General features: G+C 41.4%; 1 protein-coding gene across 2 annotated transcripts in view; it reads left to right on the top strand.

Moving 5' to 3' along the window:
- NHLRC3 (NHL repeat containing 3) overlaps positions 1-11451 on the top strand; it is a 41160-nt gene extending 29709 nt beyond the window's left edge. For both annotated transcript variants that reach the window (XM_027557355.1, XM_027557353.1), the window contains one exon: positions 10621-11451. In XM_027557355.1, coding sequence (XP_027413156.1) covers positions 10621-10774 — 154 coding nt within the window. In that variant the 3' untranslated portion in view covers positions 10775-11451. The remainder of the gene's footprint in view (positions 1-10620) is intronic.
- The last annotated feature ends 2412 nt before the right edge of the window (positions 11452-13863 follow it).

Below are 13863 nucleotides of genomic sequence, written 5' to 3'. Positions count from 1 at the left end.
TCAATGGAATATCATATGGAGATAAATGGATGATATATATATTTATGTGCGTGTGTGTGTGTGTACACAGAGATGAATCTCTCAGGCATAAAGTTGAACATACAAGAGAATAGATAATGTATGATTCCTTTTATAAGTCTTTTGTGCTAACTGCTATGGACTGAATTGTGTTGCCCTACATAAACTGTCTAAAGTAATCTGAGCTGTTAGAAGTCAGAGTAATTGTCACCTTGAGGAATAGTAAGTGGATGGAAGCACAGGAGGGGCTTCTGAAGTGTCAATAAATTTGCAATTTCTTTTTCTAGGTTCTGGTTAAATGAGTGTGTTCAGTTTATGAAAAAATATCAAACTTTATTTTTATGAGACATCATACACTTTTCTATAATATATTTAATTAAAAGCCTTAAAATATTTTCTTAAATCAAGATAACCTAGATTTCTCAATTATAAAGCATAGTAGGCTTTAGTAGAACTTCCTCTTGATCTTTGAAATCTAATTCTTTGTCTTATTATTATAAAAATCTGACTCAATTTCTAAGTCTCTGATGACTCTTCTAAACAGACAGTATGTAGTTTTCTTTGGTTGGGACTAAGAATTGATGCTCTTTAGGTTCTTCTTCTCTTTAAATGTTGTTGTATACAGTTCTGTCCTTATATTGCCTCTTTTTGCTTTCTTTTCCATCTCTACGTGATCTATCATCCACCTCATTGCTTCAGTTTCCACCACTGATACGAAAGACCCACATTTCTGGCGCTCTTTCTCCTTTGGTCCAGAGGCCTTACGGGCATCTTCACCCGGATGTCTCACAGGCCCTTTAAATGTCACCCGTACCAGGTGGAGTTTGGTGTCTCTCACAACAAGCTCCCTGCCCTGTACTCTCTGTCCTGGGGGAAGACCACACTGTCCACTTCAGTCAGACTGTCATCCTAGACTCCACTCTCTCCCTTCTTCCTCATCTAATTAGTCCACAGCTTCTGGCACTTCTGCTCCCTCAAGAGTGCCTCAATCTTGATTCTTTTTCAGTCCCAAGTCCACTCAAGAAAGCCTAAATGACCCTCCTCCAGATTTTCAGCCAGCCCCTTCCTACACACCTTTTCCTTCTACAAGCCTCTATTTATGTAGATAATAAGTCTATTCTTCTAGTTTCTCAGAACAAAAATCTTTGGTTTGTCTTTGACATATCTCTTACATATCCAAGTGGATAAGTCTATCTCAAAATAGATCCAGAATCTGACCATTTCTTACCACCTCGCTTCCCTCCTGGTATGATCCACACCAGCCGTTCTCATGCCTGTATCTTGAGACCCACCCACCTTGTCCAGTGAGCTGCGCCCCAGTGCCACACCATTGCATGTGCGCACTCTCTTCTCATGCCGGGAATGCCCATCACTCACTTTGCAAGTTGAATAATTCTTTCTCATCGTGTAAGGTGCACAGGCACCACAGTCTCTCCAAGAAATCTTCCCTGGACCTTTCAGGCTAAGCTAATAGTCTATTTATCTTTATTAATATATTCTGAGTGCTGAGGACATTGCCTGCCATGTAGCTGGTTCTCAGTTCAATTCAGAGGGGCTAATGATGAGCCAATCTACTGCACTGGAATAGAGCCTGCATATTCCCTCTTACATTTCTTATAATAATTGTCACATCCTATTGTGATTTTTCATTTTCATGTCTAACTTCCTCACCAGGTTATGTGCTATTCAAGGTTAGGAAACGTGTGCTTTAATCATTTATACATTCTCTGTATGCTCATAATAGTGTTCAAGAATGATTACTGAAAGGTAAGAACACAAATGAGTTGAGAGTGCATTGATAAATCTCTCATTCTTACTGCTATGGGCTGAACTGTGTTGCCCTAATATCCATATGTTGAAGCTCTAACCTTCAGTGTGATGCTATTAGGAGATGAGGTCTTTGGGAGTTAATCAGGTTTAGATGAGGTCGAGCACCCCTTTATAAGCACTTGTGTCCTTATAAAAAAGACACAAGATTCTCTCTCTCCTGTGTTAGAACACAGAATCAGCTGTCTGAATACTAGCAAAAGAGCTCTCACCACACGTCGATCATCCTGGGATCCTTATCTTGGATTCCCAGCCTCCAGAGCTGTGAGAAAACAAATTTCTGTTGTTGAAATCAAGCAGTCTGTGGTATTTTGTTATGGCAGCGTCACCAAATTAATACACATCCCATCTAATCTAGCTACTTCTAGTTAATTAGTAGCTAATTAATTAACGTGTATGCTAAATCACTTGAGGCGTGTCTGACTCTTTGGGACCCTATGGACTGTAGCCCACCGGGCTCCTCTGTCCCTGGGACTCTCCTGGCAGGAATACTGGAGTGGGTTGCCACACCCTTCTCTGGGGGATCTTCCCAACCCAGAGATCTAACCCGTGTCTTATACAACTCCTGCTAGCTAGTAGCTAATTAATTAATACTTCTGGATATAGTTGAGAACAGGGACTGGGAGCCTCCCTGAAAACACACATAACAGTTTGTCTACAAACTGACTTTTCTGGACGCTACGTTTCAACTTCTTAGTGTTTGGCACAATAAGGCCAAGCTCAATCAGTCTGTCATAGTACAAAGTCACAAATTTCATTCTTAGCCACAACCAGTCATCTGACAAAAGTGAAAACGAATAACCCCACTGCTGTGAAATCAATCAAAGGCCATTTCCTCCTAAGTAGACATCTATAAGTGCCATGTTTATAAATTAAGAGCAAAATATTGTTACGATGTACTTGCAATTACTTTCCTGTAATTGACTGTTAACATTGGTAACTAATGTTTTTCCTCTTTGGTTGACTCACAGGATAGTAAATAGCTCTTTATTTATGTCACCACAAATAACTTAATTTTTGTAATGAATTAGGTTTTCACGAATCTGAAAAACCAGTTTACTTAGTGTGTTTTTAGAAGGAATATTTCCTTTCTCCACTTTTCAGTTTCTCTCCAGAGAGAATTTACCTGGCTCAGTTGATCCCCATGGAAGAACAGGTGGCAAACCTATCTGTGTTTAGAGCCTTGGATTTAATATCGTTAAGTCCAGCATATGTCCATGGCAGATACCCCAGGCAGCTGCGTTCACAGCACCATTTTCTTGGACTGTTGCCAACGGGAAGGTTGCCGTAAACTGTAAATTTGAAACCAGAAAGGCCCAAGTCAAGCTGTAACCTCCTAACTGGTTGTCTGATTCTTTTAATTTGGAGAATCAATTGAATATTCAGAAGGGAGGACACTTTGAAGACTAATATAAAACGGACCAAGTAGGCAATGATTCTGTAACATTTCCCCATCAACTTGCTTAAAGGAAACCCCACATTAATTCTGTGTGTCTTGCCTTCTCAGTTTGGGCACTAGTTTATTCCTTTTTTTTCTTTTTGCAGTACAAAGTTACATTTATTTATTTATTCTAAAATTTGTATTGGGGCATAGTTGGTTTACAGCATTGTGTTAGTTTCTGCTGTTCAGCAAAGTGAGTCAGCCATATGTAAACATATATCCCCCTTTTGGGATTTCCTTCCCATTTAGGTCACCACAGAGCACTGAGTAGAGCTCCCTGTGTCATACAGTATGTTTCTCATCAGTTACCTATTTTATCCATTGTATCAGTGATGTATATACATCAATCCCAATCTCCCAAATTCATCCCACCATTCTTTCCCCACTTGGTGTTCATATGTTTGTGCTGTGCATCTATGTCTCTATTTCTGCTTTGCTAATAGGTTCGTCTGTACCATTTTTCTACATTCCACATATATGTGTTAATACACAATTGCACTCGTTTATTCCTAAATAAAGAATAAGGAGGAGAACAATAGGTTAATGGGTCGTGGTCCATGCTGTCAGTACGTAGCCAGCCTGGTTATAGGATGGTGAATATTCCTCTTAAAAATAAATGCAAGCAACAGCAACAACAGACTCAAAATAGAAAAGGCGAGTTCCACTAATGTCAGACTCATGCAGTTCGACACTATTACAGTGAAACAAAACCCGTGCCAGGGTGCTGCAGGCTCACAAGTCAGTGCTCTGCCTTTAGGTTCTTACTCCACTGTCTCATGCTGCCCCTTTGTGTCTCCTGTACTGGATCCTCAGCTCTTACCCTTAGGAGCTCCTTTTTATTTGGGGGATCCCTGGGTTGGGAAGAGCCCCTGGAGGAAGGCATGGCAACCCACTCCAGTATTCTTGCCTGGCGAATCCCATGGACAGAGGAGCCTGGCGGGCTTATGGTCCATTGGGTCGCAAACAGCTGGACACCGCTGAGTGACTAAACAACAAGTATCAGTCCAGGGCAGTTGGTGAGGCACCGGGCATCTCATTACTTGAGTGATAAAATATTTACTTCATCAAACTTCTGATGTCACACATTTTCTCTAAACAAACTCCCTCAGACTCCTTCAGATCAGATCAGATCAGTCGCTCAGTCGTGTCCGACTCTTTGCGACCCCATGAATCACAGCATGCCAGGCCTCCCTGTCCATCACCAACTCCCGGAGTACACTGAGACTCACGTCCATCGAGTCAGTGATGCCATCCAGCCATCTCATCCTCTGTCGTCCCCTTCTCCTCCTGCCCCCAATCCCTCCCAGCATCAGAGTCTTTTCCAATGAGTCAACTCTTCGCATCAGGTGGCCAAAGTACTGGAGTCTCAGCTTTAGCATCATTCCTTCCAAAGAAATCCCAGGGCTGATCTCTTTCAGAATGGACTGGTTGGATCTCCTTGCAGTCCAAGGGACTCTCAAGAGTCTTCTCCAACACCACACTTCAAAAGCATCAATTCTTCGGCGCTCAGCCTTCTTCACAGTCCAACTCTCACATCCATACATGACCACAGGAAAAACCATAGCCTTGACTAGACGGACCTTTGTTGGCAAAGTAATGTCTCTGCTTTTGAATATGCTATCTAGGTTGGTCATAACTTTCCTTCCAAGGAGTAAGCGTCTTTTAATTTCATGGCTGCAATCACCATCTGTAGTGATTTTGGAGCCCCCCAAAATAAAGTCTGACACTGTTTCCACTGTTTCCCCATCTATTTCCCATGAAGTGGTGGGACCGGATGCCATGATCTTTGTTTTCTGAATGTTGAGCTTTAAGCCAACTTTTTCACTCTCCACTTTCACTTTCATCAAGAGGCTTTTGAGTTCCTCTTCACTTTCTGCCATAAGGGTGATGTCATCTGCATATCTGAGGTTATTGATATTTCTCCCGGCAATCTTGATTCCAGCTTGTGTTTCTTCCAGCCCAGCGTTTCTCATGATGTACTCTGCATAGAAGTTAAACAAGCAGGGTGACAATATACAGCCTTGACGAACTCCTTTTCCTATTTGGAACCAGTCTGTTGTTCCATGTCCAGTTCTAACTGTTGCTTCCTGACCTGCATACAAATTTCTCAAGAGGCAGATCAGGTGTTCTGGTATTCCCATCTCTTTCAGAATTTTCCACAGTTTTAGCAAGAAAGAGAACCACAAAGTTCAATGTGCCACCCCATCAATGGAACATCCAGAATCTGACCCATCGAAATGGTACCTGGATGTTTCTCCCCAGCTCCTCCAGGAGGGAAATGGCCTCTGTTGGAAAGTCTGAAGGAAACTGATGGTTCAGTTGTGCTTGGCTAGGCCTTTGTAGGAGACCAAGCATACTGGCAAGAGAGAGCCAATAGAATCCAAAACTCGTTGGCTTAGATTTGCAGCACGAATCCAGGCGGATGAAGGTCCTCTTTGGCTGTTGTATTCTGCCCCTGCTTCTTTTGGGCAAACCAGCTCACCAGCTTTGCTGTTCTGGCACTGTAGGACCGGCCAAGCAAGGAGGCAAAGCAGGCTGCAGCTGAAGCTTGACTCTCAGCAGACCTCTAACCCCTTTCTTCCTCACTTTGCACTGTGTGTGATCCTTAAAAACCGATCAATGAAAGAGCCTACATCCAGGGACTTCCCAGTGGTCCAGTGGTCAAGAACCTGCCTTGCAATGCAGCGTACGTGGGTTCAATCCCTGCTCAGGGAACTAAGATCCCACAGGCTTCAGAGCAACTAAGCCCTTGCACCACAGCTAGAGTCCGCGCTCCACAGTGGGAGATCTGGGATGCTGCAACTGAGACTATAAAGAAGGCTGAGCACTGAAGAATTGATGCTTCTGAACTGCAGTGTTGGAAAAGACTCTCGAGAGTCCCTTGGACTGCAAGGAGATCCAACCAGTCCAACCTAAAGGAGATCAGTCCTCAATATTCCTTGGGAGGACTGATGCTGAAGCTGAAACTCCAATACTTTGGCCACCTGATGCAAAGAATTGACTCATTGGAAAAGACCCTGATGATGGGAAAGATTGAAGGCAGGAGGAGAAGGGGACGACAGAGGATGAGATGGTTGGATGGCATCACCGACGTGATGGACATAAGTTTGAGTGAGCTCTGGGGGTTGGTGATGGACAGGGAGGCCTGGCGTGCTGCAGTCCGCCTGGTGTGCTACAGTTCATGGGGTTGCAAAGAGTCCTACACGACTGAACGACTGAACTAAGACTTGACACAGCCAACTAAATAAATTAATTTGAAAAAAAGAGAGAGAGACGATATCCAGTCTACAAGGCTCTCAGTTCAGACATGATCTTCTTCTTGACCTGAAGTCAGGATCCATTATGAATTAAGATTTGGTTTTGAATTTTGTCATATGCAGCATGATTTCCAGCTAAAATCCACTGATGATCACAATATGGTACTCAATGAAAAAGAAGAATGTGCATAAATTGAAAATGCAAACAAAACTTTATTTTGTTGGTCAAAGAAAATAACTGCAAATTTTCTTAAAGAGAGTGGTCAGGACAGGCCCACAGTGCTGGCTAATGACTCTGTTAGTCATAAGCAGGAATTCTAGAGCAAGAAAATTCTGGCTCTGTGTTTCGTTGCCATCTCCTCTTGGATTTCTCTAACTTTCTTTCCAAAGAGGCCTTTTAAATGCATTAAAACTCATATGCCCAAGTAAAATGTAATAGAGACAGGCTGAGCATCCACGCCTGTACTTAGACTTCCTGTAATTCTATTCCTCCAAAGAAGGGTACCATTGAGGAGACATCTGATTAGCTATCAGAAGACACAACAGGAACCCCAGGGAAAGTCAGGTTCAAGTTGCCCTGATGTAATTACTGATGCGTTTAATTAAATCATGTACAAAGGCATTAAATATTTCAGCAAAGTCTGTTTTAAGTTGTTTTACCTCTTGGAAGACACTAATATGAAATGATTTTCTCAGGTAAATGAGGTTTAGCTGTGTTGGTGGGTTGAGCAGACACACAGCAGCTGCAGGTTTAATTAAACGTTTGCCTAACCGTATAAAAAGACAGTGATATATCTTCATAGCATCTGGCAGCTCCAGCATCCTCCAGCCATTCTTTAATTAGCATGCTGGTGAATTTAATAGAAAATGACTTTAACTCAGGAGCAGATGGCTCTTCTGAGTGACAAGGGGAATGGCAATCTCTGTCATGTTTACTTGGTCTGTGGCTTTCTAGTGGAAGGATCCCTTTGGAGCACAGTCCTGATGAAATCAGGGGTCAGGTTTAATATCTTCTGAAAGCAACCACTTTCGAATCTTCTTCAGTTGAAAACGTCCTACTTTCCAGCTTCCAGAGATGGTTTTCCTTTGTCTCTCTGTCTTCATTTTCATATTTTATGACACTACTAGCCTTTCAGTTGTTGAGCTTCATATAAATTTTCAGCTTCTCCAAGGTAGATAAAACAGTCTATTGGACCCAATACAATCTCTGAAATAATCATTATCAGAGTTTTAAAGCTTAAGAAGCATGAACCACATTCACTCCTAGATGGCAATTGGCTTGAGAGAAGAAGGGAAGAAAGTGTCTTTGCTTTTGTGTATTTCTTTTCTTTCTTTTTTTCTTGCTCTTTCTTCCTTCCTCCCTTTCTTTCTTTTTCCTGCCATGCCATAAGGCATAAGTGATGTTAGTTACCCGACCAGGGATCGAACCTGCACATCCTCTGCATTGGAAGCGTGAACTCTTAACCACTGGATCCCCAGGGAAGTCCCCATAGATTTTGCTTTTGAAATGAAAGAAAAAGGTAAGAAAATCCTAAGGAATAAGAAAAATGAGAATGTTCATAAGTGTTGGTGTGCTTTGGTTCCTGTGGGTCAATTTTTAGGAACTTTTTTCGTATGTAAATGCTCATCGTATGGGTCTCTGGTTACTATGTGCACACTCGTGAGACAGCTGTGCTGCTGTCCCTAGGAAATTTTAAACAACGAGTTTAGTTCACTATGTGGTTAAGATTGACTGGGTCAAAAATGGACAATATATCTATCTGGATTTAAGAATATTATTTTTCCATTTATTCTCAGGTTTTCAGGTATGAATTGCAGACAAACTAGTCCTAATCAGTCATATGCAATGTGCATGCCAATTACTGCCAGGTGTAATGTTAAAGTATTGATACTTAAGTTATTATAATAAAGCCGTAAGCCTGTAACCCATTATTACAAATGAATAGGTGGACTAAAGAGGTTATAAGAGTGGCTGGGCTGGTTTTGGATGTAGGACCATCAGACAGCAGAAACACTCTCTTCCAGGTGCTATACTGCTTGTGTGCATGCTCAGTTGCTAAGTTGTGTCCGACTCTTTGCAACCCCATGGATTGTAGCCCGCCAGGCTCCTCTGTCCATGGGATTTCCCAGGCAAGAATACCGGAGCAGGTTGCCATTTCCTTCTCCAGGGGATCTTCCCAACCCAGGGATTAAACCTGCATCTCCTTCACTTGCAGGCGGCTTCTTTACCACTGAGCTACCAGGAATGCCTGTTATACTGCTTAGAGACCATCCATTGCTCATGCCTGGAGACACATGTATCACGTCTAACCATGTGCCAAACAGGTGCTGGGGATCAGTAGTCTCTTGCCCTTGCCCTTGCTGAAATCTTCTCTCAAAGGGGTAGAGAGATGTAGAGGCATAAGCATAGTAAAGTGGTGAGAAATACAGTTAAGACACAGGCAACTACTTTGTGAGCCTAGAGGCAGAAACAGAAGATTTTTCCAGGTATCATGTGCAAATTGACTTTAAATTTGGTCTCTCTCTCTCTTTTTTTTCACCCCAGCTTGATTGAGGTATAATTGACAAATAAAAATTGTGTATATTTATGGTGTAAACGTGATGTTTTGATACAAGTATAATTTGTGAAATGATTACCACAATCAAGTTAATTAACATTTCAATCACCTCACTGAGTTAACATTTGTGTGTGTGATGGGGGCGTGTGGGTGAATGGTAGAATACTTAAGATCTACTCTCTTAGCAAATTACAAGTACACAATACAGTATTATTATTAGTATTCGTGTATCTGGCCGCACCAGGTCTTAGTTGCAGCACGTGGGATCTTTGTTGTCTCATGCGGGATCTTTTGTTGTGGTGCACAGGCTCTCTGGTTGTGGCACGTAGGTTTAGTTGCTCCACGGCACGTGAGATCTTAGTTCCCTGACCAGGAATTGAACCTGCATCCCGTGCATTGCAAGGTAAATTCTTAACCAGTGGACCTCTGGGTGAGTCCCACAATGCAGTGTTATTAACTGGAGTCACCATGGTGTACATTCGATTGACAGAGCTTACTCATCCTCCATGATTAACTCTGCCCCCTTTGCCCATCATCTCCCCGTTTACCCCATCCCCAGTCCCTGGCAACCACCCTTCTACTCTCTGCATCTATGAACCCAATTTTTGGAGATTCCGTGTACGCCACATTATGCAGTATTTGTTGTTCTCTGAGTGATTTATTTCACTTAATGTCCCCCAGCTTCATCCATGTTGTCACAAATAACAGGATTTCCTTCTTTTTTTAAAAAAAAAATGTTCCACTGTATATATTTAAACCACATATTCTTAATCATTCATCCATCAATAGACACTTGGGTTGTTCCTATATCTGAGCTATTATGAATAATGCTGAACTGGACATAGGAGTGCGGGTATTTCTTCAAGGTTCTGGTTTTATTTCTTTTGGATATACCCAGAAATGGGGTTACTGGGCCATGTGATAGTTTTTGTGGTTTTTTTTGAGGAACTGCTATACCATTTTCCATGTCTGTACTAATTTACATTCCCTTTTCTCCACATCTTCACCAATGCTTGTCTTTTGTCTTTTTGATGATAGCCATCTCACAGGTATAAGATGATGACTCATTGAGGTTTTGATTAGTGACGTTGAACACATTTTCATGCATCTTTTTAAAAAATTCTGGTATTATACTGTTTTGATTACTGTAGCTTTGTAATTTATTTTGAAATCAGGAAGTGTGATGCCTCTAATTGTTCTTCCTGCTCAAAATGGTTTTTATTATTCAAGATCCTTTGTGATTTCATATGAATTTGGGGATTTTTAAAAATATTTCTGTGAAAAATTCCATTGGAATTTTTATAGAGATTGCACTGACCTTGTAGCTCACTTTGGGTAGTATGGGCATTTTAACAATATTGATTCTTCTAGCACATGAGTGTGGAATATCTTTTCATTTATTTGCATCCTTTTCAATACTTTCATCAGTGTTTTGTCATTCTTATTGTACAGACCTTTCACCTCCTTCATTAAATGTATTCCTAAGCATTTGATTGTTTTTTATGTTCTTGTCTTCCAGTTGGCACATGGCAGAACTACCTGACCTGCTAGATTTTTATCACTTCACTTCTGGAAACGACTGTACTGCACTCCTAATCGGCCTCACCCGATTTGAGCATCACACGTTTCACCAGCAACAAATTATTACTGATGTATTTTATGCTACTCAGTAGATCCTCTAGTGCACTTTCACACAAGCACAGGGGAAGCGGGTAACCACTTCTGCGAGTGGCATGTAGAGGCTTGATTAGAGAGTCTCAAAATGCTAATTAATTGTGCTAAAGATTAGGGTTAATTTGTACCCAGTCATCTCTTGGTTTTTGTATTGAAATATTTTAAATTCTCACATGGACAACATTAGAGCAACCAATAGATGTCCACTATATCAAGCTCAGGCTTTCTGACTCCAAGTTTATTGCTATTTTTAATACACTACATAGGAAGAAGGAACCGTGTCAGTCAGTCTCAGAGTTGGCCTATGTTGGGCAGGTGAGGCCCATGGTTCTGATGAACTTCTTGATTCAAAACATCCATGTGTATCACAGACACACTACTCAGCTACAAGAGCCCCGAGGTCTCCTTCAGCATGGAACAGGCAGACGTGTAGCAAAAGATGGAGAGTTTGTGTCAGCATGGGAATGAAAAGGTTAACTTTAAACCAACAGTATCTAGCAGCATTGCACCAAATTGCCCTGTGTTTCCCTCCACCTGGAGTGTCGGCTTTCCTTTCCTCACATTTGGTTCATTGTGTGCTGTTCTTTTGAGCTCTGAGTGGGGTTTTGCCATATTCACCTGTATGACCAAGTCACCAAGGCAATAAACCAAAAATTAATGTTAGTTAAAAACAAAATATTTGTATCATTTTGAAAATTATTTAGTAGATGAATTCTGCTCTAGATAAAAATATCATTCAGTATCATGTAATAAAATAGTTTCTTTCTTGAAATACCTCTGAAGAAATGTCTAAAAATATTTTAGGACAAATGTTCATGGTATTAGAGTCAAAATGAAGCAACTGAACTCTAGACAATAGAAGAGCTAGAAGTGATACTTCTAGTTCAGTTCAGTTCAGTCACTCATTCATGTCCAACTCTTCACGACCCCATGGACTGGAGCATGCCAGCCTTCCCCGTCCATCACCAACTCCCAGAGTTGACTCAAACTCATGTCCATCGACTAGGTGATGCCATCCAACCATCTCATTCTCTGTTGTTCCCTTCTCCTCCTGCCTTCAATCTTCCCAGCATCAGGGTCTTTTCCAATGAGTTGGTTCTTCACATCAGGTGGCCAAAGTACTGGAATTTCAGCTTCACCATCAGTCCTTTCAATGAATATTCAGGACTGATTTCCTTTAGGATGGTCTGGTTGGATCTCCTTGCAGTCCAAGGGACTCTCAAGAGTCTTCTCCAACACCACAGTTCAAAAGCATCAATTCTTCCACACTCAGCTTTCTTTATAGTCCAACTCTCACATCCATACATGACTACAGGAAAAACCAGACAGACCTTTGTCGGCAGAGTAATGTCTCTGCTTTTTAATATGCTGTCTATGTTGGTCATAGCTTTTCTTCCAAGGAGCAAGCGTCTTTTAGTTTCACGGCTGCAGTCACCATCTACAGTGATTTTGGAGCCCCCCAAAATAAAGTTTCTCACTGTTTCTATTGTTTCCCCATCTATTTGCCATGAAGTGATGGGACCGGATGCCATGATCTTAGTTTTCTGAATGTTGAGTTTTAAGCCAACTTTTTCACTCTCCTCTTTCACTTTCATCAAGAGGCTCTTTAGTTCTTCGCTTTCTGTCATAAGGGCAGTGTCATCTGCATATCTGAGGTTATTGATATTTCTCCCAGAAATCTTGATTCCAGCTGGTGCTTCATCCAGCCTGGCATTTTGCATGATGTACTCTGCTTACTCAAACTCATTGTGTTGGTGATACCATCCAACCATCTCATCCTCTGTCATCCCCTTCTCCTCCTGCCTTCAGTCTCTCCCAGCATCAGGGTCTTTTCCAGTGAGTCAGTTCTTCACGTCAGGTGGCCAAAGTATTGGAGTTTCAGCTTCAGCATCAGTCCTTCTAATGAATGAATACTTCTAGTAATGGTGAGGAAAAGTGAAACAATTGAGTTACACTGACTCAGTGATAAGAAAGATAATCAAACTGAAAGCTATTGAAATGTAAGTGGAAAGTTAAATTACCACCATCCATTCTTTCATGCAACTAATGCCTTTTCATGATTACCGTACTTGAAATAAGATGAGTTGGGTTTTAATCTTAGATCTACAATTTTCTGAATCACTGAACTTCTTGAAGACATAATTTTTTCTCCTATAAGATGATTCTAAATACTATCTGCCTGATGCCACTTACAAGAATGTTGTAAATTCACAGGAGAAAATAAACCTCAGTCATCTTACTGTTTTGCTACTCAGCATCTAACTGGTATGGGTTTTCAGAATCTAACTCAAAAGTATCAAATAAACATTAATATGTATTTATTTCAAGCCCACGTTCTCTATGTAGAGAAAACAATCCAGTTAATTGTAAGCAAATACCATCATTTCAAGTTTCAATCAATACAAAATCCCTTCTCCCTTCATTTATTCCTCATGATAGCATGAAAATGCTAAGAGCCTTTTTATTTCATTTAAGTATTTTATTTTGGTTTATCTATAGTGTCTTTGAATATACTTTGAGTGTGCATGTGTGTGTGTGTGTGTCTTATCACTGGTTAAGTGATCACTGGTATTGTCATTTAACTGTTTGAGTGTAGTGTAGGACCTCCTTTATTTCCCTTTATGTCCCTTTGTGTGTGTGCGTGCATATACTCAGTCTCTCAGTCGTGTCTGACTCTTTGTGACCCCATGCACTGTAGCCCACCAGGCTCCCCTCCCTGTCCATGGGATTTCCCAGGCGAGAATGCCATTTCCTTTTCCAATGGATCTTCCTGACCCAGTGATCGAACCCATGTCTTCTTAATTGGCAGGTGGGTTTTTTACCACTGCATCACCTGGGAAGCCCCATATCCCTTTGTTTTTGCTTAGTTGCTAAGTCATGTCCTATTCTTTGCAACCCCATGAACTGCAGCACACCAGGTTTCCCTGTCCTTCACTATCTCCTGGAGTTGCTCAGACTTGTGTCCATTGAGTCAGTGATGCCATCCAACCATCTCAGACTGTGTTTCCCCCTTCTCTTCCTGCCCTCAGTCTTTCCCAGCATCACATCTTTTCCAGTGAATTGATTCTTTGTATCAGGTGGCCTAAGT

Source organism: Bos indicus x Bos taurus, chromosome 12, assembly GCF_003369695.1.
Source record: "Bos indicus x Bos taurus breed Angus x Brahman F1 hybrid chromosome 12, Bos_hybrid_MaternalHap_v2.0, whole genome shotgun sequence".
Classification (NCBI taxonomy): Eukaryota; Metazoa; Chordata; class Mammalia; order Artiodactyla; family Bovidae; genus Bos; species Bos indicus x Bos taurus.
Note: the sequence above shows the minus strand (reverse complement) of the source record. Positions and strands in the feature narration are given on the sequence as shown.